Source organism: Cynoglossus semilaevis, chromosome 12 (genome assembly GCF_000523025.1).
Source record: "Cynoglossus semilaevis isolate Cse_v1.0 chromosome 12, Cse_v1.0, whole genome shotgun sequence".
NCBI lineage: Eukaryota > Metazoa > Chordata > Actinopteri > Pleuronectiformes > Cynoglossidae > Cynoglossus > Cynoglossus semilaevis.
Window position 1 is genome coordinate 16,762,548 of NC_024318.1, and position 25,720 is coordinate 16,788,267.

The 25,720-nt window shown below is 36.9% G+C and overlaps 2 protein-coding genes across 4 annotated transcripts in view; one reads left to right on the forward strand and one right to left on the reverse strand.

Annotated features, from left to right (window-relative positions):
* LOC103387740 (dual specificity protein phosphatase 19-like) overlaps positions 1–10,758 on the reverse strand; it is a 12,173-nt gene extending 1,415 nt beyond the window's left edge. The window contains exons 1-4 of one of the 3 annotated variants that reach the window (XM_025061001.1): positions 10,706–10,758; positions 7,767–8,017; positions 5,265–5,311; positions 2,735–2,887 (exon numbers count right to left, since the gene is read on the reverse strand). In XM_025061001.1, the coding sequence (XP_024916769.1) occupies positions 2,735–2,887; positions 5,265–5,311; positions 7,767–7,989 (423 nt within the window). In that variant the 5' untranslated portion in view covers positions 7,990–8,017; positions 10,706–10,758. Of the gene's footprint in view, positions 1–2,734; positions 2,888–5,264; positions 5,312–7,766; positions 8,018–8,801; positions 8,943–10,705 lie in introns of those variants that run through there. The other 2 variants (XM_008322498.3, XM_008322497.3) reach the window with 2 other exon arrangements.
* Positions 9,851–25,720, forward strand: part of nckap1 (NCK-associated protein 1) — a 32,660-nt gene continuing 16,790 nt past the window's right edge. The window contains 8 exon segments of the mRNA XM_025060966.1: positions 9,851–10,237; positions 20,115–20,225; positions 23,334–23,426; positions 23,513–23,569; positions 24,234–24,376; positions 24,858–24,948; positions 25,110–25,247; positions 25,591–25,646. Coding sequence (XP_024916734.1) covers positions 10,130–10,237; positions 20,115–20,225; positions 23,334–23,426; positions 23,513–23,569; positions 24,234–24,376; positions 24,858–24,948; positions 25,110–25,247; positions 25,591–25,646 — 797 coding nt within the window. The 5' untranslated portion in view covers positions 9,851–10,129.

Consider the following 25,720-nt stretch of genomic DNA (forward strand, 5'->3'; position numbering starts at 1 on the left):
CTACTAAGTCAACTTCTACGTGCACCTGGTTCAACCCAACACCCCTAAAAATCAATTTTTACATTTCGCAAAGACAAAGAAATGATTCCATTCTTTGCAAGACGTTCTAAAAAAAAAAATCCAGCATTGAACCAACAAGGCCAGCAACATTTGTCATGAATGTTTATGAAATAATACCAAAAAACTATAATTTTTATAGCTTTTCTCTGGTTGCAAGTTTTTTTGTTTTTTAATTTATCCAATCATATTTCAGCCTCATGTGTTGCCAGGCTGAAAGAAATCTGCCCTTAGGGCTTCAGAATCAGTAGTGCACGTGCTGGTAGCTTAAAATGAATAGCAATGAGATTGTTTGTCTTTAACCAACCAGATTTTGAGTTAGCACCACCAAGGCCAACACTATGGTCTTCTTGCTAGCATAAAGTTACGTTGGCGATTTGAGTGATTCGATTGGACGGAACATACAGTAATCTATCAAACTGCATCCAGCAACTTGCATGAGCGAATGGACGGAACATACAGTAATCTATCAAAATGCATCCAGCAACTTGCATTAGTTAGTGTCCACTAGGTGACATCCTCAACCTAAGGCGAATTCAAACTGACAGGACACACTGGACTTTTAGCATTAGCATGGATGGATTTGTGTACAAATAATCAGAAGTTTTAATGAGAAAAATGCATTTTTGTCGCTTTGGCCCAGGGGCAATGTCTCTGTCATTGGCGTGGAACCCCAGGGTTCACCTCCTGGGCAAGTTCGAATCCCGGTTAGGGCGGTTGGTACCTTCCAGTGGACTCACCACCCACAAGAAGGTTTGGGGGGTTGGTACGGTGCAATGTGATTTGGGTGGCGGTCATGGAGGCTGCTGCTCCCGCGACCCGGTAACGGATAAGCAGATACAAATGGATGAATTTTTGTCTTTTAATAATTAAGCAGATGAAAATGGATGGATGGACTTTTGTCTTTTAATAACATTATAATTGCGTCATGTTATTATTGATGCTTTTTGGTGTACATTATGTCACAGCTGTGCCTGAATTGTGATGATTATTATGATATTGTTGCTACACGAGTTAACTAGGATGTAACGAATGGAATGTAATGTAATGTATTCTATTCCCCAGGCCTTTGAGCTGCCCACTGCTCTCTGCGGTGATGCAGAGGTCACATTTTGTTGTGTGCAGTGGTGTTCTGTTCCTATAGACATAATGAGGTTATTAAGATGTGGATTTATTCAGGCAGGACACCACTAAAGGCCTAGGAGTGAATACACACCACACCAATTTTTTTTAATTTTTTTTTCTTACAAGAATAAGATTCTAGTCTTCTTATTGCGGTGGGAGATTGTCAAGGGAAATCCATTCCAGCATAAAATTATGCCAGCATGGTTTTAACCTCCCGCCTCATAATTGTACTGGGGAACAGATAGCCGACTGTTACAGTAGATGTGTTCAAGGAACGTCCACGTCATGTTGGAGTGTTTAGAGCCGTGGTCAGTGGACGTTTTGAGGGGGGAATCAAGAAGAGTTGAAGATGTTTCCCTCCCGTGGTCAGTGGACGTTTTGAGGGGGGGAATCAAGAAGAGTGATGTTTCCCTTGTTAGCAAAATGACCAAAACGTGCCCCCTTTGTTAACCTGCCGTCCCCTCTCTGTCAGGGCAGAGAATTTGGAGAAGGCGGTGGCCTGATTTCCCAAGGTGTGTAGGTTTCCTAAGTGTAGTTGGAGATTTTTCCTCGAGTCTAACAACATGCAAATTGGATCCATTGTTCACTCCAAATTGACCGAAGCTTAAATGCCATTGTGATTAGTTGGTTGTGGCTGTGTATTTGCCCTTGCCTGATGACCGCTGGGATTGGCTCCAGCTCCCATCCCCGAACAGGATAAAGAGGTGGAAGATAAATGAATGGGTAATCGGAAAAGTATTCATACTTCAATTCACCAGTTGGACTCAAATCAGAAAAATATTTTAGGACCTTATTTCCTCTCATGTTTAAGTAAAAGCATTTTGGAGCATTTTGACTGTTGAGGTTGTGTTGTTTTCTACTGTTCTAATCCTCTCTTTACTGCCCCTAAAGGTGTAGGTCGGTCCTTACACTAGTATCCGATACAGATACTACAACTTGTATCTGCCGATACTGCCATCAATGCGATACCTTCGGCATGCCGCGGGCTTCGATTGCTGAGGCGATGGTGTCATCGTTTACAGTGTGTCGTGTTACGTTAAGTCGATCGTTTGGGCTTAGGTATCGGATCGGACGGACCTGGAATTTAGTTGCCACATCCAACAGCTTTGTTTCCCAACAAGAAGTAGGTACCAACAGCTTTGTTTCCCAACAAGAAGTTAGGTGAGAATAGGGAAAACGGCAGCAAGAAAGACTTCAGGGTTAGGGTTAAATGCCCTTTAAATTTTATAATAGGAAAGATTGGTATTCACTCCAATACTTCATTGAAATACTGGTATTTGTACTTGTAATGGGAAACGTGTTTTTGTATCCAGCAAACTGACACTCTGGTTCAGTGTTTAAGTAGGTCAACAATGTCAGCAGTGTGGAGGTATTTTAACATCAGCGCTTGTGTAATGAAAGGCAGACGAGAGAGCATTTTACTACCCAGTGTCTTTACTGTGGTTTGGGTCGAGATTGCACACAAGCAACATTGAGGTTTATCAGTAAGTGTGATTTTGCAATTAAAAGGAAGCTACTGTAATTAGAGAGTGAACTTTGTGTATTTGTGCACCTCTTCTTGAGCCCGGTCGATAAAGCGTTGACACTCTCCCAGGTGCGATGTGACGTCCGTGTCCGGGACATCCAGGATGTTGACTGTTTTGTACGCCAGCTGATCTGGGAACAGGTTGTTAACTCCAAAGGCCACATTAAGCACATGAGTCACCTGAAAAAAAAACAAAAAACAACAGGCAAAACAAGACAAATGGAGGAAATGACCCCTCCGAGCACTGACTTGTTTAAATGGCAGTTTCGCCTCGGCAGGAGAGTAATGCACGTTCTATCTGTCGGCCATATTGATGACACGACACAGGCTGAATGGATAAGGCAGTGGGGGTTGACAGGAAGGGGAAAAAGCAAGGTGAAGAGATGAAGAGAGGGGAGGAGGAAAAAAAAAAAAACCGGAGAGGGAATTAGCATGAGGGCATCGAGGGGGAAAGACGGAGAAGATTACACACATTTATTTGGTAATATTCATCCAGGCTCATTTACATTTAGCCTGAGCCTCACAGGACTAAGATCTCTACGTACTGTAACCTTCTCCTATGCATCTCGCTTTAATGATTGATCCACGTTTTGTTGCTTGAAACTGCGCAACTGCTAGCCAAAAAAAATGTTCCTTTATTATAATCAACACACTGCAGGTATTTTTATGCGTATCTCTCACGTGAAGCCTGTCAGGAGGAAAAACTCTGCATAAGTGATTAAAATGTGTATCAATCCATCACCTTTAGCTGAATCCCCTTTAGGAGGAATAAAGCAGCCAATCCCCCCCTTTTTTTTTTTTTATGATGTTGGCACAATTCTACCCCAAACGGCCTTCGCTCTTTGTTCTCCCTGGCTTGGATCCAGTAATGCGCGGCCAGGAACGATGTGCAAAATGCCAGATTATTTGTCTTGCCTAAGGACACATCTGCAAGCAGCTAGATTTGAACATAGGTCGCCCTGCAGTGAAGACAAATGCCCACTGTGCTACGGCAAAAAAGGGGGAGGAGGGAGGGCTTGTTTTTGGGTTGCGATTAATCGCAATTATTCAAATTATTCAGCACAGGAATACTGAATTTGAAAGTAAATTATTAGACACTTTCTGGTGAGTTCAAGTACTGCTGTATAATCGTGGAATCGTGTAAAAGAAGCAGTATTTCCTTTGATGTAATGATATCGGGATAACAACGATGTAAACAAATCGGATGTAAACAACAGCTTTCTTCCACTGCCTGGGCCCCGGTGTTTTATCTAGTTTGTTTTAGTAAAACAAATCACTCTAATAACATCACCCAGGCTCCTTCTGGGCAACAACAAGCTAACAGATGAATAGCATTTGAGAGATACTTTAGAAAAACTTCACTGGTTCTATCACCGGCGCTTTTTTCTGTATCTACCAGTTAGCAAATGCTACACTGCTAGCGATGTGCAATAATATTTGATTCGATATTAATACTGATACCAATTATTTTTGTGGTAATTTTTCGATACCGATATCGATACTTTTTGTGCTTTCTTTTTTTTTTTAACCTGACAAAACGCATGACAAATACTGGCCATCTAACAACTGTAATGTGTAAAAATGTATTTTTCACAACATATTAGTTGTAACAAATTACATAACATACTTTTACGCAATGTAACCTAAATTAATTATTACCTCAATCGATTACTACGAGTAAGCGACAAAGATTATGGCGTACAATCGGCGAATGTAAACAAAGTTGTCGTCCACATATAGAGTCACATTAGGTATATATAATCTGCACAGGGACTAGTGGGCAATTTTTAACGCCATACGTCAAAATTCCTGTTTCACAACTCAAGTTTTATTAATAAATGTATGGGAGATGGTGATGGTAACCATGGTAACCACGGAAAGGCGTAGGTGCAGGATGTCATAAACCTAGGATCTCCTATACATAAAGCGGTGCATGATTGGTTCTAGCATCTAGCATCAGACGATGATGAAGGTTCCTTACAGGTCCTTTGCATGAAAATGTCTCCGTTGGGCACCAGCAGTCTAGATCAGAAAAGTGATTTCAAAATAAAGTACACATTTAATATGTTTTATTGTCATCCCTGCGCCGTTAGTGGTTTATTAAATGTATCGCTGTCGAGAGCAGTGTCCTCAGATTGCTATCGGTCTTCAAGGTTCTAATAACATTACCTCTGCTCTTACGGTTGATACGGTTATTTAGGGTTTTTTTTTTATTCCTTCGATTTCAACGTGAAAGTGAAGGTATTTGCGATCTCTCTCTAATCCATCATCCTGAGACTGCACTGGCAGCAATATGTGCCGCTGCCTGGGAGCAGCTACTGCAAAGAGGAGCCGTCACATCTGTCTGATGTGTGAGAGCGAGGGCTGAGAGTCGCTGTAATCACTCCCTCTTCTGAGCCACGCTGTCACCGCATCACATTAACAAAGCTCTTCTGGCCAAGAAATGCACAGTTCTTATCTCAGATCTGGCATCACCACACACACACACACACACACACATACACACAAACACAACATAGAAGGGCCACGCCTGCTCGACTGGGCCGTCCGTACTGACCTTATGTCTCTGCAGCGTGTCCATGTCATGGGCCGCGTCCTGAGAACCTGAGGACAGACACGACATCTTCAACAAAAACATACATACAGCGTCTTCCGTACAATCCAAAACGCCACATTTTTTTTTTAAATATAACACATTAAGTACATTATTCAAATTAAAACGGTGTGTAAATTGCTCTTTTGAAGGATCTTAGATTTAGAGATCTTAGTTCAAACGTGCAACTTTTAAGCCAATCAAAGGCTATTTTAAATGTTTTTAATCACAGAACCAGAAAAACCAAAGTTTCCAAAAATGTACTTTTACATTTATGGCAGTGCTCAGTGTGTATATATATATATATATACATATATACATATACATATATATATATACATATATTTATATATATATACATATATTTATATATATATACATATATTTATATATATATACATATATTTATATATATATACATATATATACATATATATATATACATATACATATATATATATATACATATACATATATATATATATACATATACATATATATATATACATATATTTATATATATATACATATATATATATACATATATTTATATATATATACATATATACATATACATATATACATATACATATATATATATACATATATTTATATATATATACATATATTTATATATATATACATATATATATATACATATACATATATATATATATACATATACATATATACATATATACACATATATATACATATTTATATATATATATATATACATATATATATATATACATATACATATATATATATATATAATGTGACTCCCCATACATTGCTTTTGAAGCTTTTACTAATGGGAACCACAGCGATTAGAGTTGTTCTACCAGCTCCCAGTGAGATCATCGTATCTCGATCGTATCAGTTTTTCAGCATTTTATAAGAATTCCACTGCATAGTTTGTTTGGTTTTTTTGGTAAATTCTGCAACTTGGCTTTTCCTTCAGATCACCTGTAGTCAAATATCCGCAACTTGCTGTCTAAATGAGCCTTCCACTCGTAGTTATGATACCAGCCATTTTACAAATTGCTTACGACTTTTTGTTAAGTTGAAGATAAATGATAACCCTGTACCAAATGGACTGGCATCGGTCCCCGGACCAGGGGTTGGGGGCCCCTGGTATAGAGTTTAATTCAGCAATGCTATTGAAGCTATATCGGTTATCAGCAGATATGAGAAGTCCAGGTATCGATATCGGGATCGGGAAAAAGTCAGATTAGTAAATCCCTAACATTTATATTCCATTGGCTTTCAGTATGGAAGATTTATACATCCATGAAATGTCAGGAAACTTGAGATATTCCTGAATAAAAAAAATGTAAAAGTTAAATGGTAAAAAAAAAAGGCTTTAGACTGACACAGTTTTATCTAAGAGACAACATGCTGCTAAACTCGCTTTGATTGGAGCCCAATAAATCCTGCTAGCGTGAGCTCCATCGGCTTATTGACTGTTTATTTATAGTCAGTTAATGTCCGCAAATAGACATATGGCATAAAAGACTGACAAAAAATATTCGTCTGCAACGCCAGGCGCAGACTGTTGCGGCTGAGTGCACGAAACGGGAGCTCGTCTCCCAGTCTCACGGGACGTATGAACACGATGAGACAACTGTAACAAGAGCATCAAACAAAAGGCTGCTCGCCGAGGTGAACAATTGCCCAAAAAACTATTTGAGAAATAAAAAATAATAAAAGAGCTGATACGTGGAATAGATAGCTGGCGCTGAGGGGAGGGGGGGAAAAAAAGAGCAGCGTTTCCATTACAATACCTCCATGTAACTGAACAGATGTAATATTTCATTGATCCCCGCTGAGAAATTCAGCCTTTCTCTCTCCAGCAGTGAAGTTAAAGAGCTACTGACATAAATAGTATCACTGCATTGGGAGTTTCAATGTCAAGCCCAAGGACGTGTCAGCGGAACAGATTCGTGCTGCGAAATGTGAGGAAGTCGACCTATGTCCTCAAACTGCAGGGATTTATGGCCTCTGCTCTCCGAGGTGAATTCAAAATGGAGGACAATGATTTATTTGGTATCACGTGGTTATATATATTTTTGTAACAATTTTAACAATTCTAGCCAAAATGTTGATTTTACTAAATGAGCATTTGTAAAGATGTACTGTTTTATTGTATGTATATATGTATATGTACTAGTTTTGTAATAGTAGTAGATGTTAGTAGTAGTAATAATTGTGGTGTACAAACTAAATTAGCAATGGTTTCTTTTTAGGCCGAGGCTTAAGCTAAAATGCTCTGCAAAAATCATAGAATCAGCATCAGTACTTCTTAGCAGTAGCACTTGGTACTTAGTAGTAGAAATGGTGAATTTGTGACAGTATCAACAGATAAACGATCGATCAACAACAATTGCAAAAGTACACAACAATAGCCTAAACCTCAGAACTACAATACAAACATTTTTATACATGAGTTAAAAAATATATTACCCAGTAGCAGAAAATGTCTGACAACACCAACTTGAAGGTCTAGAGATGTATCTTCTACAAAGCCACATGTGCTTTCCTGGTCCAGCTCTTCTACCTGCATCACTTCACCATCCTCACGTCTCTTCTCCAGCAGTTTCCTGCCCGTCACTGTAGTGACGCATGTGGTTTGTTCCTTCAGACGCCCTTTGGAAAAACCCTGGATCTCCTGCATCAGCGAATGCATCACACTGAGATTTAACAGCCCAGGTACCCTGAAGGGAGACACAAGGCAGCGTGGGTAAGGCAGAAAGAAAAAAACACATGTTTACATTTGGCGATTTTAAAATGACTTTTATATATACTGTACTGTAGATTATTTTCCAAAAACAAATTGTTTTAAACACAAAATTTGTTTAAGCTTCACATTGTACTGTTAATATTTAACCATATATTCCCATCATCATTTTCTACGCCACCTATTTGGGAAATGTGGGTATTGCAGGGAAAAGGCAGAAGTATAATGATAATATAAATACATTATATAATTTGGAGATGAACGGGCTGCACCCGGCCCCCGGGCCTTACTTTGCTCATGCCTGACTTAGACACATAAGTTTTGTGAATTTGGAATATGAAAAAACAAAGTGCAAACATTGTGCAGAGGTTAAAAATATTTTTTTTTTAAAAGTCACATTATTTTCTTTGAGGGGTGAAAAGAACACACCAATATTATCATAAGTACAAAATGTATATTTCTTTATATTGATACATATATACAACAGTAAACCTTGTAATCACTCTCATCAAAAACACAATTTTATCATTGGTCCGAGTGTTTCATCTTCATTGGGCCTTTTTGTTTGGGATTGTCCTAAATCAAATTTGAATGAACTATAAAATGGGAGACTATAATATTAATAATTATTATCTATAATCTTCACGTTTGGTTACGCCTAGGGACACAGCAGTGTTAGCAGGGTCCCATTCTGAAGGCGATATTACGCCCGGTCAGTTGTTTTTGACACACCCATCCGGTCTAAAAGAGTCTGAACTCACGCAAAGCCCTGGAAAATGTCAGAACATCTGCGTTCGTCAGCCTCTATTTAGCTTACTAACACTCGATGATGAAAACATTAACAATCCACAGTGCAGCGACCGAAAGAGCGAGTGAGTTCCAGTGCGAGCAGAACAGGAAACTACGTCAACAGAATGCTGAGTTCACGGACACATGGTAATGTTGTAAAAAAAAAACATCATTCACATCGTTCCAAGTTATCGTTAGACACGTAATATATCACCATATGAATAAATATTATATATTCATATAATATAAATAATATCTATCTCAATTAACAAGAGTTGTTATAGCATTTCCAATTTGTGTTTTACTTGGCGATTGGTTTTGAAATATACCAGTTGGACGTGTCAAAAAGGTAAGTAAAGCATACAATAACTTGTTTTGTCATTTGTGCAAAGTGAGTTAATTGTGCAGGCCTACAGCACAGCTAATATTATTTTCTTCTTTGTTTATTATATTATATTTATTATATTTTATTATTCTGTGTCTTTTTCATAATATATCTTAGGTATTTTCTTTTGTGTGTGTGTGTTATCTTGATCTTTCTCTCCAATTCATTTTTTTTATTACCCTCAAATAATTTATTTTAGTTTCCAGTTTCAGTCTTCCTTTTTCAGATGTAATAACCTTGGGCTAAAACTGGGATTAAGTGATTTTCTTTTTTCCAGTTTCAGTCTTCCTTTTTCAGACGTAATAACGGTGGGCTAAAACTGGGATTAAGTGATTATCTTTGTTTGGCTTTTTTTTAGTTTTTTGTGGTCACAAAATTTTTTTTTTTTTTTTTTTTTGTGGTCACAAAATACATTTAAGATGTTGACATCGTGTCTGAAAATGTGACGTTTTACCTCAAATACGTAAATAAAGGCACATATGTAAACGAGTAAATAAACACGTTAAATAAATATACACGTTAAATAATATTAATATAGAAACAATTGTAGGCAGAATACAGAAACGAATGTTGTAATTCTTTATTAATAAACTGTTTCGCTTTTGGCTATTGGAATACCTCTGCCATAGTAGCAGGGTGTGAGATTTTACTTTGAACGATGGACACGTGAAGGCAACAGGCTTCAACCTCGTTACGAAGACCAGGGCAACTCCTCATATCTGACACCGAAAAAATAGGCAGGAAGACGGCGGGGGCGAGGTGCAGGAAGCCGCTGTATAAACCCCAGTCATCTGAACATGGGCGAAATCTAACAACAGGCGCAGCGTAATTTTTCACCTTCTACAGCAGAAACTCTAAATATCTGTGATTTCATATAATTTCCGGACGGAATCGAAGATTTAACCGAAAAAGAAAATGTCTCGAGGAGTGATTCAGCCCAGCCAGCAGAAACTGGCAGAAAAACTAACCATCCTCAACGACAGAGGCATCGGGATGTTGACTCGTGTCTACAATATTAAAAAGGTAAGCACGCTCGTACAATATTATTAAACACACTTGGACACGGGCAGATTAGCTATAAAAGCATCTGCACTTGCATCCATAGCCACTGTCAAAAGCAGTGTTAACAGTACAGCGTGAATGTTTGGTCAGCTACAGCAGCGCATACTGTTCTATAACGTCCTGTTAATATAAAACGTTGTGTATTGTTGTCAATAATTGTGTATAAAATAAGAAATATGTACCATTAGACACTAGTATGTTTTTCTGGATGCAGATGTGTACTCGGTTAGCCGCTAGCTATCGGTTAGCTTGCGGTAAAGTTGATACTGGGATTTAGGGTGTAAACCGATTTCCCTTCAGGTGTACTACAAACACTGACATTTGTTGTGGTTCGTGCGGTATAATTATACTAATTAGAGGCTACAACTAAATAAAAAAATGGTCAAATTTAGCTGTAGCAATGTGTAGGCCTGTGGCTGTAGTGGTTACTGTCGGCTGTAATGGCGGCGGCTGCAGCCTAAGCTATGCTAGGAGTCGGGCGTCGTCTTTCCCCAAAACAGAAAGAATATCAAGAGGAGCAGAAGCCTGATTTTAAAGGCAACATTGACGAGATTCCACAAGTAATTACAAGCTAAGCATTGTCTTCCCAAAATCGCCAGCTAATTAATAGACAATAAAGCCACATTATTACCTACAACGATCATAATATTTTCACCGGTCGTCAGATTTAATTGAGATAACACAGGGTCAGGGTTTGTTATGGATTTAACGCTGTGAAAACAATACTATTTTATAATCTTTGGCTAATCTCACAACTCTTAGATTTGTATTATTAACTTGTGTATGGTCTCAGCCCAAGCGAATGTAAACCATTATATTATGTTGCAATCAGTGTTTTCTGCATTACATTATTGCATTATTATTTGCAGTATTAACCTGGCAGGTATTTGATGTGAGTAGCAGGGTACACACTAACAGGCTACAGAGGATCCAACTTTTAAAACATTTACTAACACCAAAATATTTCACAGAATATTTGACAAATTTGTAATTAACCTTACTCTTGATTTTATACATTGACATGAATTATCTGCAAGTCAAGTGTATTTATCAATTGTCATTTTTTAAATAATCTTAAATAAACATATACAGTTGATCAGAATGAACTATTTCATTAGTATTACAGCAAAACATAAGAATAAAAAGGGTATTTTTTATATGATGTTCTCCATCAATATCTTTAAAAGAAATAAATGTTTTACTTCAAAAAAAGTTAAAACTTGACAGGTTTGTGACACACTAGACTATCTGAATTCATTTAAGCTATATTTTAAATTTTACTGCAAAACATGAGCAATAATATGCAGCACTGTGACATCACATGGATGTTTCTGGACTCTAGGTTTTTTCTTTTTACTCAATAGATGATTATGGGTGTAAAATAGTCTGGAGTCTGCCTGAATGCATCTGCCTGTGTATAATAAGCCAGTGTTTATGACGAATAAATGAGATTGTTACAACGCTGAAAGAAGCCAGTAAGGCATGCCAAAATTTGAAGAAAAAGCACAATAATTTGCTTTAGGAGTAGTTTTATCCGTGCTCTGAATTAATCAGGGTTTATGTCCAGATAATAATATAAATAATTTAAAAATATAAACAATTTATTTAATTGGTAATTTTTTAACTCTTCTAGCAGTCTGACACTACCATAGACTTTAAACACGCAAGAAAATAAAGGGGTGGTCCTGGTTTTGTGTTTTGCCTATTTTCATTTCCACTTACCTTCCTTTTTTGTGTCCCATCATCTTCACTCCTATCCTCCACGTCTGTACTGATCTATTGTGAAATGATGTACACTGTATGTTCTTTGCATTCCCTTATCCTTGAACCATGGCAGCTTTTCAGATTTCATTAGCATCTTTGTCATTATAGTACCACTCTAGGGGGAGTGGTTGTGCTCTGCATGATAGCCTCGTCCACCTAAATTATCGATCAATAATAAATAAGTGGACTATTTAGACACTTGTTTTTCGTCATATAACAATTCACAGACGCCATCATTCCATTCTGCACATATCCTTGCACAGAGCGAGACTGAACATCGGATCTCAGCTTCGCGGTCGAGACACGAGTAGACTAACTAAAGGACAGTTCCACTTTGAGAAAAAAAATAATAATTAAACAAACCAGATCAAGACCATTGAGAAATTGAATAATTAAAAAAAAAAAGTAATTTGGATGATGGAAGATGCTAAACATCCAGCGTGGTCTGGGTGTATCTGAGGGTTGCTGCCATTGTTGTGGGAGAGTGCATCTGCATTTATAAAACCGTTCTTAGACTAAAACAATTAAAATATGCCCATTCTGATAAGTTCATATACTCAAAACGGACGGAGCAACTTGACGTAGACAGGTTAGCTTACCATTTTTAGGTGTGCCATGTTTGTAGTTTGAGCTGTGATATGCAAACTTTGCATTCAACTTTTTTTTTTTAACAGTTATCTATTTTCTAAAATGCTGCCACAGTGTCGATGTCTTTGACATGGTAGAGGAGGACTGACTGTAAATGATCAGAATTTTTGTTCGAGCCAGAACGTACCGACCAATAAATCAAACAGAGATTAAAGCTCTAGAAATGTTATGGTCAAAAATGAAATTATAGATTAAAAAAAACATGCACACACCCTACGTCAATGCCAGGCTGCTAATGACAGTGCACACACTACAGAAAGAAAAAAAAAATAGACTGCATGTCGTGTGGTACTGTGCATGTGCGCCTGTTTCCCCATTGGCTGTTTTTTCATAGTAGACCAATCAGCTATCAGCATGGAGGGCTGTAAATCTGTTATCTATCTGATGAATTACTCAGTTTCCCCCAAAGAGGCAGATTACAGTGTTAGGTGATGTACGGTTTATAACAAGTGCTTTACCATTGCCCGTTAGCTAAATGATTGTAAAAGTCATGCTGAGGAAACATTCGTTTTTCATAAGTCACAGTAATAGGCGGGGTCAGGTTGGTCACGATAGGAAGGGATAACGTGCCAACTGTGCGGACAGTGTGATGAGAAGAGAGAATATATCGAGCAGCTTATGAAGGAAGGGGAAATTAAGAGGGACGTAAGGATGGACGGAGGAGAGAGAATTAATCGGAACGTGTAAAGAATTAGTACGAAGGACAGCTTCAAGAGCAATGATGTGTGAGTTGAGGCAGTTGTTCCGGATGACACGCCAATGGAGGTATGGATATGTTTAGGAAGATGGGCAGCAGACTTTTTTGCAATGGTCGTTTAAGACAGTCCTCGAGAATGAGACGTCGCCTGACAAATGGAGAAAGAGTGCACTAGCTCCAACTTTTCAAGAAAAAAAAAAAAAAAGCGATTTCCAGAGGTTAACCACAAAGGTATAAAGTATGATCAGCCATAGGGCGAAGGTATGGAAGAGTGTTGTTTTGCCAAGGGTGTACCTGGTACATAGTAAAATGCTATATGCTTTGAGATTGCTAGTAGAAAGTTCATAAAAAAATCAGAAGTTGCACTGTCTTTGTGAACTTTAAAAAAAGTATAAGATAGGCTGCCTTTAGAGCTTTTTACTCCACTGTTTTCATGCAAAAAGTACATTACATTACAGTACATTATTTGACATCCCACTTTTAGGGATACTGTGGTACTTGTAGGAGAATGCCAGTGAGACGTTAGTTAGGCGTGCAGTCAGAATAACAGACCGGTTCAGGGGTTTTGTGAGTCTCCTCTCTCATCTACAAGATCTGCCATAAAGTAAATATATCTCTGGTGTGGAGAAGAAAGGATAACAGAATACATATCTGTTCAGAGAGTATACATTCAAAAGACAAAACACAGACCGGGCCTCCCTGATTTCTATTGGTAATGACCAGGATGAACGTGATTCAAAATGGGCATATAGAGCAAAAGCTAAATGTGTAACTGTTTTACAAAAAAAAAAAAAAAGTTTTTCTGTTGCCAGGCAGGTCAGAAAGGAAAAACATCCAACATCTGTGACTTGATGTCACTACAGTGTTAACTATTGCCAGAAAACTTTCTGGTTTTTGATGCTCTCTTGCCTAGGAACAAGTTCAGCAGTGTCGTCAACCGTAGGCAGCGACAGACCAAAATCCTATGATATTCTGCATTATGAAACACTATGTTTTAAATCGACTATACAATTCTCAGACACCAATTGAGACAACGTGAGGTCGAAAGTGGTGGGTCTCTTTCCTGCCGCCGAAGACTGAGCCTTTAACGGATGCATCACACATGTCTTTTACTAGCACAAAGGCTAATTTACACCCTCCGAAGAAAACTTTTTAAAACGTATTTGGTCTTACTTTGCAGTGACTTTGAAGGCGTCAATCTCTTTTTTTTTTTTTTTTTTTTTTTTTTACAATTTTTTTTTGTGTGTATACAATTTTTTTTTTTTTTTTTTACAATTTTTTGTGTGTATACGCCCTTTGATCTGTAGCTCTAGTGAAAATGACACTGATTGCTGTCTGCACACATGAGCAATAAATAATTAATTTAGAGTATCATTGCATCAGACAGCACTCACCAATTAATAATGATCTGTAACAGCAATCAGGCAACGGTGAATGAACTTGAATTCTATTGAAACAATGGTTGTACTGACAATAGCTTTTGTCCTAACTCTAACTAAATTATATTAATATTAAAGTATTTTGTCATGGTTTGAAAATTCGGCTTCGACAACTCTATTTATATTTATATATATATACATATATATATTTATATATATTTCAGACTGTTGACGTTGTCACGGCTGGCCATGTGTTGTGTTAGTTTCTCCGATTTGTGTATGTGTGTCTGAGAGAGAGAGAGATGACTGACCAGGTAGTTTTTCTGGGTTGCCTCTCTTTTTTGATTTTTTTCTCTTCTTCTCTCCGTTCCAATGCTTCTCCCCTTCTCTTATGCAGCAAGGACACACTTGGAAGGTTTGCAAAGTTTCTCACCTTCCACTGATAAAGCCTGCTTTCCCTGTCATGGCTCCCCAGCCCCCCCCCCCCCTTCCTTCCTCATTCCTCCCCTCCTGTCCTCTGGCTCCTGGCTACCTGTACTGATCTGTTGGTCTTGTCTTTTGTGCCCCACTCCACATGAAATCATAACCATGTAAACATGGGGGTAAGGCTGGGCTTTTTTGTCCTTTTTTTTTTCTTTTTCTCACATGTAGGCTTAGAAGAGGATGTTTACTTTTTGCATTTCTGGCCTGTATTACAAGAGAGAATAAATCTTTCTTTTATTACTTTAACAGAAGCGGCAGAAATGTATGTCAAAACACAAGCTAATTCTCCAAATGTTTAAAAAAATATATACATATATTATATATATTTGATATATATTATATATATTTATAAGTCATATATTATATATATTTGATATATATTTATAAGGAAAAAAGTTAACGCATAGACAGAATGTTGCACACAAATACACGTTAAAAAAAGTTGTTTTTTTTTTCAGTGACAATGTTTTCACACTCTTTACATTCTTTGTCGTTTCACAAAGAATCTTGCGTTTAAAAAATATCATCTCAACGCCCAGCAGAGGCTTTAACTTCTGGCCGGACACCCCGCCCAGCTTAAGTCAGAACAACCTCACCAAGCACGTGGCAATAAAGTAGTCCATGACTGACAAACTGACTGAAAAAAAAAATCTCAAACGGATGAGACAATTGAATTTGAAGAGACAGTAGTTTTGTAGTATAGTTGAGGACATGGGTGTCTCAGATATTTTGTTAAAGCAACAATGACTTAAATCTATCAACTCTATTAAGCCAAATATTGGTTTATAGTTTTGAATTTTCTTTGACAGGTCTATTGCGTATTTATAAAAAATGTCTGATTTTATTTTAAGTTTCCTTCCCAGGAAGCATATACTCCATATTTTTTTTCCAAGTCTAAATCCAAAATATTTTACACCACAATTAGCAGTACATTTTTTTGTTCTAAGTACCAGCTTCTCAACAGGGAGCAGTAAATGCAGTCCCTGTTGTATGTTAGTCTGCGTGTGGGATCATTTGAAAATTGTAACCTCGAGTTTAAAAACACTAGTGGAGACAAGACCACAGTCTGTTTTGGTATACAGACAACAACGTCCATACTTCTCTCTGGCCATGACTGATGCTCAGCTTTTTCCCCCATTTCCTTGTCAATCATTAACCCCCTGCTCCTTACTGTACTGTTGCATCCATTCGTCCATCAAGCCCTTTTCTACAAAACACAGTCAGCTTATTGCTCTTGCCACTAATTAACATGTCATTTTCACTTAATATACAGACATCATTAGAAAGCGATTTGCCGTTGTGTTCGGGTGCGAGACAATAGGAAGCCAAATACTCTCCTTAACTTTTCAGTGTTAATTAAAAAGGATGTGACTCAAGGGTAACCTGAACTTATCGTAAATGCAGATTCTGACTAATAATATTTGTCATAAAATCATATTGTATTAATAAAATGCAGTCTGTACAATCTATAAAAACTTTGAAGCACAGCAAGGCTAATTAAAGGTAATTTCAATATCTTCTTTAATAGTTCCACAGTGAGGAAATTGTACTTATTAGAAAAGTTATTGACTTTGTTCAAAAGCAATAGTTCTATAGGAATTATTTAAAAAAAAAAAAAAAGTTCAGTAGATTTTACAAGAAAAATATTTAGAGGTATGTTCTAAAAGAAAGGGACACTGCAGGACACGTTTGGGAACCACTGAGTTTTTTTGCTACCTTATCTTTGTCATTATTATATGCACTTGTTCTCTCATAAAAAAAAAAGGTGAAATCAGAGCACTTTAAAATATACACAGCAGCTTGGAAAGATTCTCTTCAGGGTTAAATAGACATTTTGGTGGCCATTTCTTATGGTAGGCACAAGTGTGTTACTCTACTTACAAAATACGTTTGTGTGTGTATATATATATATGTGTATATATATAGATATATGTGTGTATATATATATATATATGTATATATATGTGTGTATATATATATGTGTGTGTATATATGTATATATATGTGTGTATGTATATATGTATATATGTATGTATATATATATGTATGTATGTATATATATATGTATATATGTATATATATGTATGTATATATGTATATATATATGTATATATGTGTATATATGTATATATATATGTTTTTGACATGTCAATACTAGAGATGCACTGATCAGCCGGTGACTGGAACAGTAGAAGAAGCTAACAAGCTGGAGCTAATACGTAGTTAGCTTGGATATACTTTTTGGAAAGCTAAGAAAGTTTCAAACTTTCTAGCCATAATAAATAAAAGTAAGTTCAGCCGTTTCAGACCGTAGTGTTTTCGGAACTCTTTCAAGCTGTGCAAGCTTTTGTTTACCTCGAAAAAGACGATAATTTGCCAGTTGACGACAAAGAGATGCTTTTGATTGTCAGAAAAACAAAACCATTTGCCATTTAGTCTCAAGAAATAGCAATTTGCCTCTGCAGATATTTGCAGTGAAATGCCCTTTTTGTTATCGCTCACTGCACTTACGACTTGAAAGAACAAAGTTCGCATCGGACTTTATTTAATGTGGGTAAATATTGGTCTTTGTATTTCAAGATAAGGGGGGGAAGAAGGGGTCTTTGTATTTCAAGATAAGGGGGGGGGGGAATGCATACTTTGTTCTTAATTCTTAGTTACTACAAAACAAGTGTAAAACTGCAGATTGTTTTGTTTTGTTATGCTAGTAAAAGCTTGGTGTGCACAAGCTTTCATTTGTCAGAAAGACATTTTCCTTTAGTACCTCATTCCAGTCACGAAGCAGTTTACTTTGGGAGTTGTTGAATGATAAGAGAACCTGTTTGTTTGGTCGGACAATTTTCATATTTACTTGTTATGAGAATATAATGTTGCACTAGAGAATTATCAAAAAATTGCAAATCAGAATCGGCCAAAATCGCAATCTGTGCATCTCTAGTTATTTTGGTGGTTACAGGGACAGTTCATGTTATCAGGCGCTGAGGACATCACTGTCCCGAGGTTAGTGAGAGTTAGTAGCAGAAACGGACAGATCATCTCTCTGATTGAAAATGATTTTAGTAAAAGATGTATACACATTTTCAAAATTGAAAAAAAAAAAAAAATCACCCACTTCTCAAATAGTTCTTTGAGAAACAAGAACTTTGCTAAATGCTAATGCTAAAAGGGGTAGCCTAAGGTTGAGTAATTCTCAAAGCACCATCTGCCAGGGCTTGCGGTATTCAAATAAATGTTTACACCATTTTATTATAAAACTCCATAGGAATTGTTACTACAATGAACAATTGTTGAAAGCAGGACAACTTAGTTAATGCCATATATAATATCCAGTGTTATGACTTAGTGTTAGTTGTAGTCATCAAGTGCAATTTTGCTAGGTAATGCATGTACAGTAACCCTTACCTCCTACATGCGACCACTGCGATATCATAATCGTACTACATTTTCCAAGTGTTGTTGTTTGCACAAACAGGTATATATTGATTTTGTTGTTTATTTTGGCACTCGCTGATGCTTGAATTTATATAGAGCTATGCTAAGTGAAATCCAGTTAAATGGCTGAGGTGTTGCTCTAAGGCGTTTGTTTATAGGGCGTGATTAAAATGTGAATTTTGTGTTGTTGTTTGCTACCGTAAGGGTTGCTTATTTTGCCCTTAAACTAGAAATTACAATTTTTGGGGGCTGATTCTGATTTACCATATTTTTTGTGAACTTGTCAATACCAATATTGAATGATTTCAATTTTTTTTTTTTCATTTTCAATTGACAGCATTCCCAAAAAATAATTACCATCTCTTCTTTTTTCTCCTATATTCCCCCCCCTCGCTCGCTCTCTCTTTCTCTTTTTTTCTACCTCCCTCCTCCTTGCTCACTCACTCACTCACTGAACTAAGAGGCACTTCAGCGAGCAGCGTGATGCAGAACACAAAGTCGCAACAAAAAATCTGGTAGTTAGTCGACCGCTTACCTCTGAATTACAAATAAAAAGCTTAGCGCTCCGTTCCGCACTAGCACTGGCCTTCAGATTATAAAACAAAAGGACACTAAGCTTTTTTTTAAAAATTATTTATCTTAGCTTTAGCCTTAATATCTGACGGAAAAATAAACATATTAGGGATCATGCAAAAATAATAAATAAAGTAAACTGTACCTTCAGGGTGACTGCATAATGAATCTAATTGGCGATGTCATCCTCTACAATAACATAAACGCGTTAAATACTGCAATTTTGGATTAAAATGAATGCAGACATTTCAAGTCACCAGAGGAGGCACTGACAAAACAAGCTAATATATTACCGTCACTTAATATAGAGTAAGCAAAAAAAAAAAAACAAAACATGAGTGCAATTTATGTTAGCATGCACACTACAAGAAGAGAGAGAGACTGTAGCATGCACACTACAAGAAGAGAGAGACTGTTTTGCGTTGTGCATTGAGTCTGTTTTTCGAAGCCTGCACGTTTGACGGAGACCAATCCATTTTAATGTGTACAGGTTTTATTCTAGACAAAATTACTCTGCTTCCCAAAGAGGGCGAAACCCTTTGTCGGATGTCTCAAACCTTGGATTTGTACATTTAACCCAAAAATCAGTCCAGAACACTACGCTAAGCCTCGTGCGTGCTTGTTTCCATTTCTTTAAAGTTGCTTTGGTGGAAAACGTCATCGCTGTCAGCAGAGTCAGCATTTTTCATTCCTCATCACGTCCCATTATTACCGCTTTGGATGACGCAGTTCTCACTGTCAGCACTCACATTTCTAACATACCTGACTATTACGGAAGTGTTTGGTTTTTTTTTTTTTTTTTTAAGAATAGTTAGTTATTTTATGCTGTGACCCTTCAGCTCTTTTCCTTTTGATTTCACAGGCATGTGGCGACCCCAAGGCCAAGCCCTCCTATCTGGTCGACAAGAACTTGGAAAGTGCGGTGAAGTTCATCGTCAGGAAATTCCCTGCCGTGGAAACACGGAATAATAACGTAAGTAAAGCGTTTAGTTTAGTTTATGCAAAACAGGACTCAGGGGAAGTGGAATGAATTAATAAATTAAAAAAGTAAATTCCTATCATTTTGACGATTTGTTTAGCCATAATTTCCAGCTTTGTTTAATACAGAGGAGAAATGGTCTATCGTCCGTCTCATTTAGATAGTTACATTAAAACCACAGTAAAGGGACAAAAGGTGAGTCAGAACAGCACTGGGCTGCACTGATGTGGGCAGCGGTGAAAACTGGCGATTATTGCCCAGTTCTCCTTAGAGATCCAAGATGCAATATCAGAAAGTTAAGTGTGGTCCAGCGGGGACGTGTGTTTTGTGTTTATGTTTATACGTTCCTTTTAACTACCAGACAATAACAATTAACTCTTTAAAAAAAAAAAAGAAAAAAGAGTGCTACAGCTGAATAATAATAACAAAAATAATGTTATTAATAATAATAATAAAAACAATAATAATAATAGTAACAAAAAGGCTTACTTACACAGAGAGACTTTAAAATTTTAAAAAAATTAAAATTCAATTTTATATGTCAATACTTTGTTATGCTCATTTTATTCAAACATACGAATATTACTTGTGATTTGCAACAACATTTTGGAGTCTTTGATCCTTATAAACAAACATTCTGACTTTTAAATTAAATAAGTATATCCAGGTATTTTCTATATGCCAATTTATTATTGAGTGAACTGACCTTTTATTTATTAGATGTACAAATCTTTGCGTGGTGAAGTGCTTTTTCAAAATATCAATATGGATTGCTTACTCAAATCAAGTCAGATAAAATGATGGGGAAACTGGAGAAAAAGTGAGAGTATCTTGAGGTAAACTAATAACATGTGCTTCCGATTTTCATTTTCAAACGTCAATAACTGAAACAGAAACAGTTGCGTAGAAATGTAAAAAAAAAAACAAAACAACTGTAGTCGTAGGATCCGATACCTAGGAACTTTCAACAAAAGCAATAAATAACAATTAAAGTCTGTCTATTGGAGAATAATAATAACAATCAAATGTTCGACTTAAAATTGACCAAATCATTAAATATATTTTGAAGCATTATCGTAAAAAGTGATGTTTAATCAATTAAGCTTAGATGTCAAAATGTGCGTATGTGTATGTGTGTCAGTGAGAACTAAACTCAACCTGTTATTTTAGTTCATAGCTTCATGCTTGCGCGTGTCGATGTGAAGCTGCCATTTAGCATTTTGTGCAATCGTGTGTATGTCGCTAACGGCTTTTTTTTTTTTTTTTTTCTCTCAGTATAAATGTGCATAAATTGTGTCTTATGTTGTTTTCTGCTTTGTTTCTGTGTTTGTGTTTTGCATGCTAATCTTGGCTTATTCCGGACATGTGCTTTTTGGTAAGTTTTTGTATCTAAGTTCCTGTTATTTTTCTGTATTTAAGTTGATATATATCTATGTTTTTGGATCACGTATTTTTGTACTGCTTTTACGAAGTTTCTAGCGTTTTTTTTTTTTCCTTTGCTCAGCTTTATCGTTTGTCACACCGGCTGTCACAGCTTTTCTTTTCCTTCATCCTTCGAGTGACAGAATGGCAAGTTCGCATGCCAGCAAATCGGCTGGCTGTTTGAATAACTAGCTTGACTGCCTGCACTAAGGATTGTTTAAAAGAAATGGATGCACTCGCTTATTTATTAAGGACCAAGGCCTGACAGGCATCCAGAAATCAATTTTACCGCTTACCCTCCTTTTGGTGCTCTTGACGTGCGCCATTAAGCTTTAGTCGCCCATCACTGCGCTGCTGGTTCACTGGACCAGTTTTAATGGTTACTGACCAGTGCAGACTAGGAATACCGTACAGGAGCAGCTGTTTTGGAGAGCCTCTGATCCAGTTGGTTAGCCTTTCCAATTTGGTTTTGCCCAAATCCTGACGGCCGTCCATTGTTTTGCTTGTAACATATCAACTTAATCAAGCAGAATGTTAACGTACTACCCAATACTACCGACTACATTTAACTTGCAACTTACTAACAAGTGCTATGATTAAAAACCCAGTCCATTTATTCAACTGTCAATTGTGTCTTATTACCGTATATACTGTAATATATTTATAACTGTGGTTAGTTGAAGGACTTCATATATTTTACCCTATGTTATTACCGTATTTTTCGGAGTATAAGTCGCTCCGGAGTATAAGTCGTACCAGCCTGCTAGAGTGCCCCCTAGCGGGTGTCTGTGTGACAATAACAAACATGGAAATCTATAGTGGTACAGCAGTAGCAGATACTGATACACAAGTCTAGAGTGCCCTCTAGTGACTGTCAGTGTGAAAATAACAAACATTTAAAATTATATATTTTCATATATAAGTCGCAACCTGAGTATAAGTTGCGAACTCCAAAGGATGAAAAATACTGCGGCTTATAGTCCGAACAATACGGTACTCGACCGCTTACTCTTACTCTAACGTATGAATAGATTCATGCAGACACTTAGCTCCAGCACAATATTGCAAGAAAAATTGAGAAAAAAAATCACCGACTTTACTAAACAGGTCTGATGTCCTCAGACGTCCTCAGACGTCCTCAGACGTCCTCAGACGTCCTCAGTGCAGCAGCAGCATTGCATCTACATTAATTTTCTGCCCTTTTCCACTTTGTTTAAAGAGCATTTTACCTCTGTCTTTTTTTCTGTCATCTAGACAGATGAAGCCTTCACGGTGTATTTAAATATAAAGATCTTTAAGCCATTTGTCAGATAAAGCCTAGAGTCAGGATTTATTCTTTAGGCTCCTGGGGGAAAAAAAAAGATTTAAAGTCTACAGTGGTTGTTTTCCAGCTTTTTTTGAGGTAGAGAGAAAATGTCATAGCTAAGCAGAAAATACTAAATATATCATCTATTAATAAGATGTTTTGTTTTTTTTTAAAGCCTTGATAAGACGATGAATTAATTATTTATGATCATATTATTTATTTTATGATTAAATAGTTGGTAAAAAGCTACCATCTACCTACTTTACTTTTTGGTTATTTTAAAGGTAGAAAATAAGACCTTAGGCAGTGTTAGTGTGTTAGAGTGGGACACACGTGTGTAGTTGTACGTAACTGTGTTTGTGTGGATTTTACAGCAACAGTTGGCCCAGCTGCAGAAGGAGAAGTCCGAGATTCTGAAAAACCTGGCGCTGTATTACTTTACATTTGTTGATGTGATGGAATTTAAGGTGAGGGGAAAACGCGCAGACACAAGTGCGATGTGAAAGTACTCGGACATTATCGACGTTAACCAAGGATGTTTCTTTACTAATAGGATCACGTTTGTGAGCTGCTCAACACCATTGATGCTTGCCAGGTCTTTTTTGACATCGTAAGTGCCAAATCTACGTGAAACACCGAAGGATAAGTCGAATGTTCTTTTTCATTGTGTACTTTTGTAAATGTCATCATCACGTTGGTAGGAAAAGGTCTTAAAATATTGCTTATGGGAAATACTAACTGATTATTTGGTAAGTATTGAAATAACAGATATATATTTAAAAAGTAAACAAACGTTAATAATAATAATTTATAATCTCTTAATTCCTGTCAGAAACTCAATCCATGAACATTGAAGTCTGGGTTTTTATATCCCAAACCAAACAGTAAAAAATAAGCAGTAAATGCCACTAGTACTGCTATAATTGTACAGAAAAGTATTTTATGGTCAGGTAGTCATTCTACTATTTCAATTGTGTACTCCATTTTTTTTTTTTTTTTTGCAAAGAGATCGTTTAATAATTCAAATAATAGTGAAGGGGTTGCGGGAAGTACTGCTCTTTTTTTTTTTTTTTTCCCAACCATTTACCACTGTCATACTTCCACTTTCTTCTCTTCTGATCAACATTATTATGACTGCTACACATTAAGTTTATTATTATTATTATTATTAAAAATCCCATTTCTTTTCTACTAAATAATATAAAGGACAATACAGTTTGAGATTTTGTAAAACACAATTCTTTTTCTTTTTTTTTTTTTCTTAACCCCACCAGACGGTGAACTTTGACCTCACCAAGAACTACCTGGACTTGGTGGTGACCTACACTACGCTGATGATCATACTGTCGCGCATCGAGGAGAGGAAAGCAATCATAGGACTGTACAACTACGCTCACGAGATGACACATGGAGCCAGGTGATCTGACAGTCACACACACACACGCCTTAGACTGGGTATTAGCTTTTACTCTGTAGGTGCAGAAAGTACTACTTAAAGTACTTCTATCATGGCGAGCTAGAGTTACACTGTTTCAGGTCAGTGTTTTCACCATCAAATGATGGTTTGTCATTGTGACAGAACCGGCTGTATTTTCCCCCCAATTTATTGAAATTTTTTTTTTTTTTTTATACATAGGGTTACATCGTAGTGTGGGGTCTTTCCAGAGTAGACTGATTTTTATTTTTTTTGTTGTTGTTTTTTTTTGTTCTCTGCTGAATGCAAATTGAAAATTTATTTTTTATCAATTACTAGATATTTCAGGCGGCCACATATGGGGACGCAACCCCTAGGTTGCCCGAGGTCAAATCATAAGCGGATACTTTACCATTCCGCCATCACATTATCCTCAAACACTCAACTTATTTACTAAGTAAGCTCCTGTGTGTGTTGGTTGTAGTGACCGGGAGTATCCCAGGTTGGGGCAGATGATTGTGGATTATGAAAACCCCTTGAAGAAAATGATGGAAGAATTTGTTCCACATGGAAAGGTAGGAGAGCTGTGTTTGTGTGTCGCATACTGCAGTGAGTCAGCGTTTGTAAAAAAAAAAAGAGGCTTCACCAGCTTTGACCAACGAGTTAGTTAGTCTAATTTACGACCCTCAACTTGACATCGTAGGTGTGTTTTTTTTTTTTTTTCTACCTCGTGCAGTCTCTGTCAGATGCGCTGCTCAGTCTTCAGATGGTCTACCCCAGGAGGAACCTGTCCGCGGACCAGTGGAGGAACGCTCAGCTGCTCTCTCTCATCTCTGCCCCCTCCACCATGCTCAATCCTGCTCAGTCAGACACTGTAAGTTTGGCTGCTTTTTTTTTTTTCTGGCCCGGTTTTCTAAATATTTTAATATATTAATGACGCTGTTTTCAAATAAAAAAAATTCCCTTTTTTTTTTAAAAAAAGGAAGCCTCATTAACCCAGTTTGACCCAAGCAGACTGACTGAACTAGCAAAAGTGCAACTTTGTTTAGAGAAGGGAGGGAAAAAAAAGAAACTAGAAACGAAAATGTACGAGTCAGAGGAAAATATTGCAAAACTGCTTGTTGTAACAAAATAAAAAAGTGTCGCTCAGACAAACGCATCACGGTGTAGTTTCAGGGTTTTTTTTTAAAAATGAGTTCTTGTGTCTTTGTCCATAGATGCCATGTGAATATCTGTCTCTGGACGCGATGGAGAAGTGGATCGTTTGTGAGTTATTCATTTAAAAAATTTTTAAAAAATTAAATAAAATATATATATATTATTATATATATTAAATATATATAATAT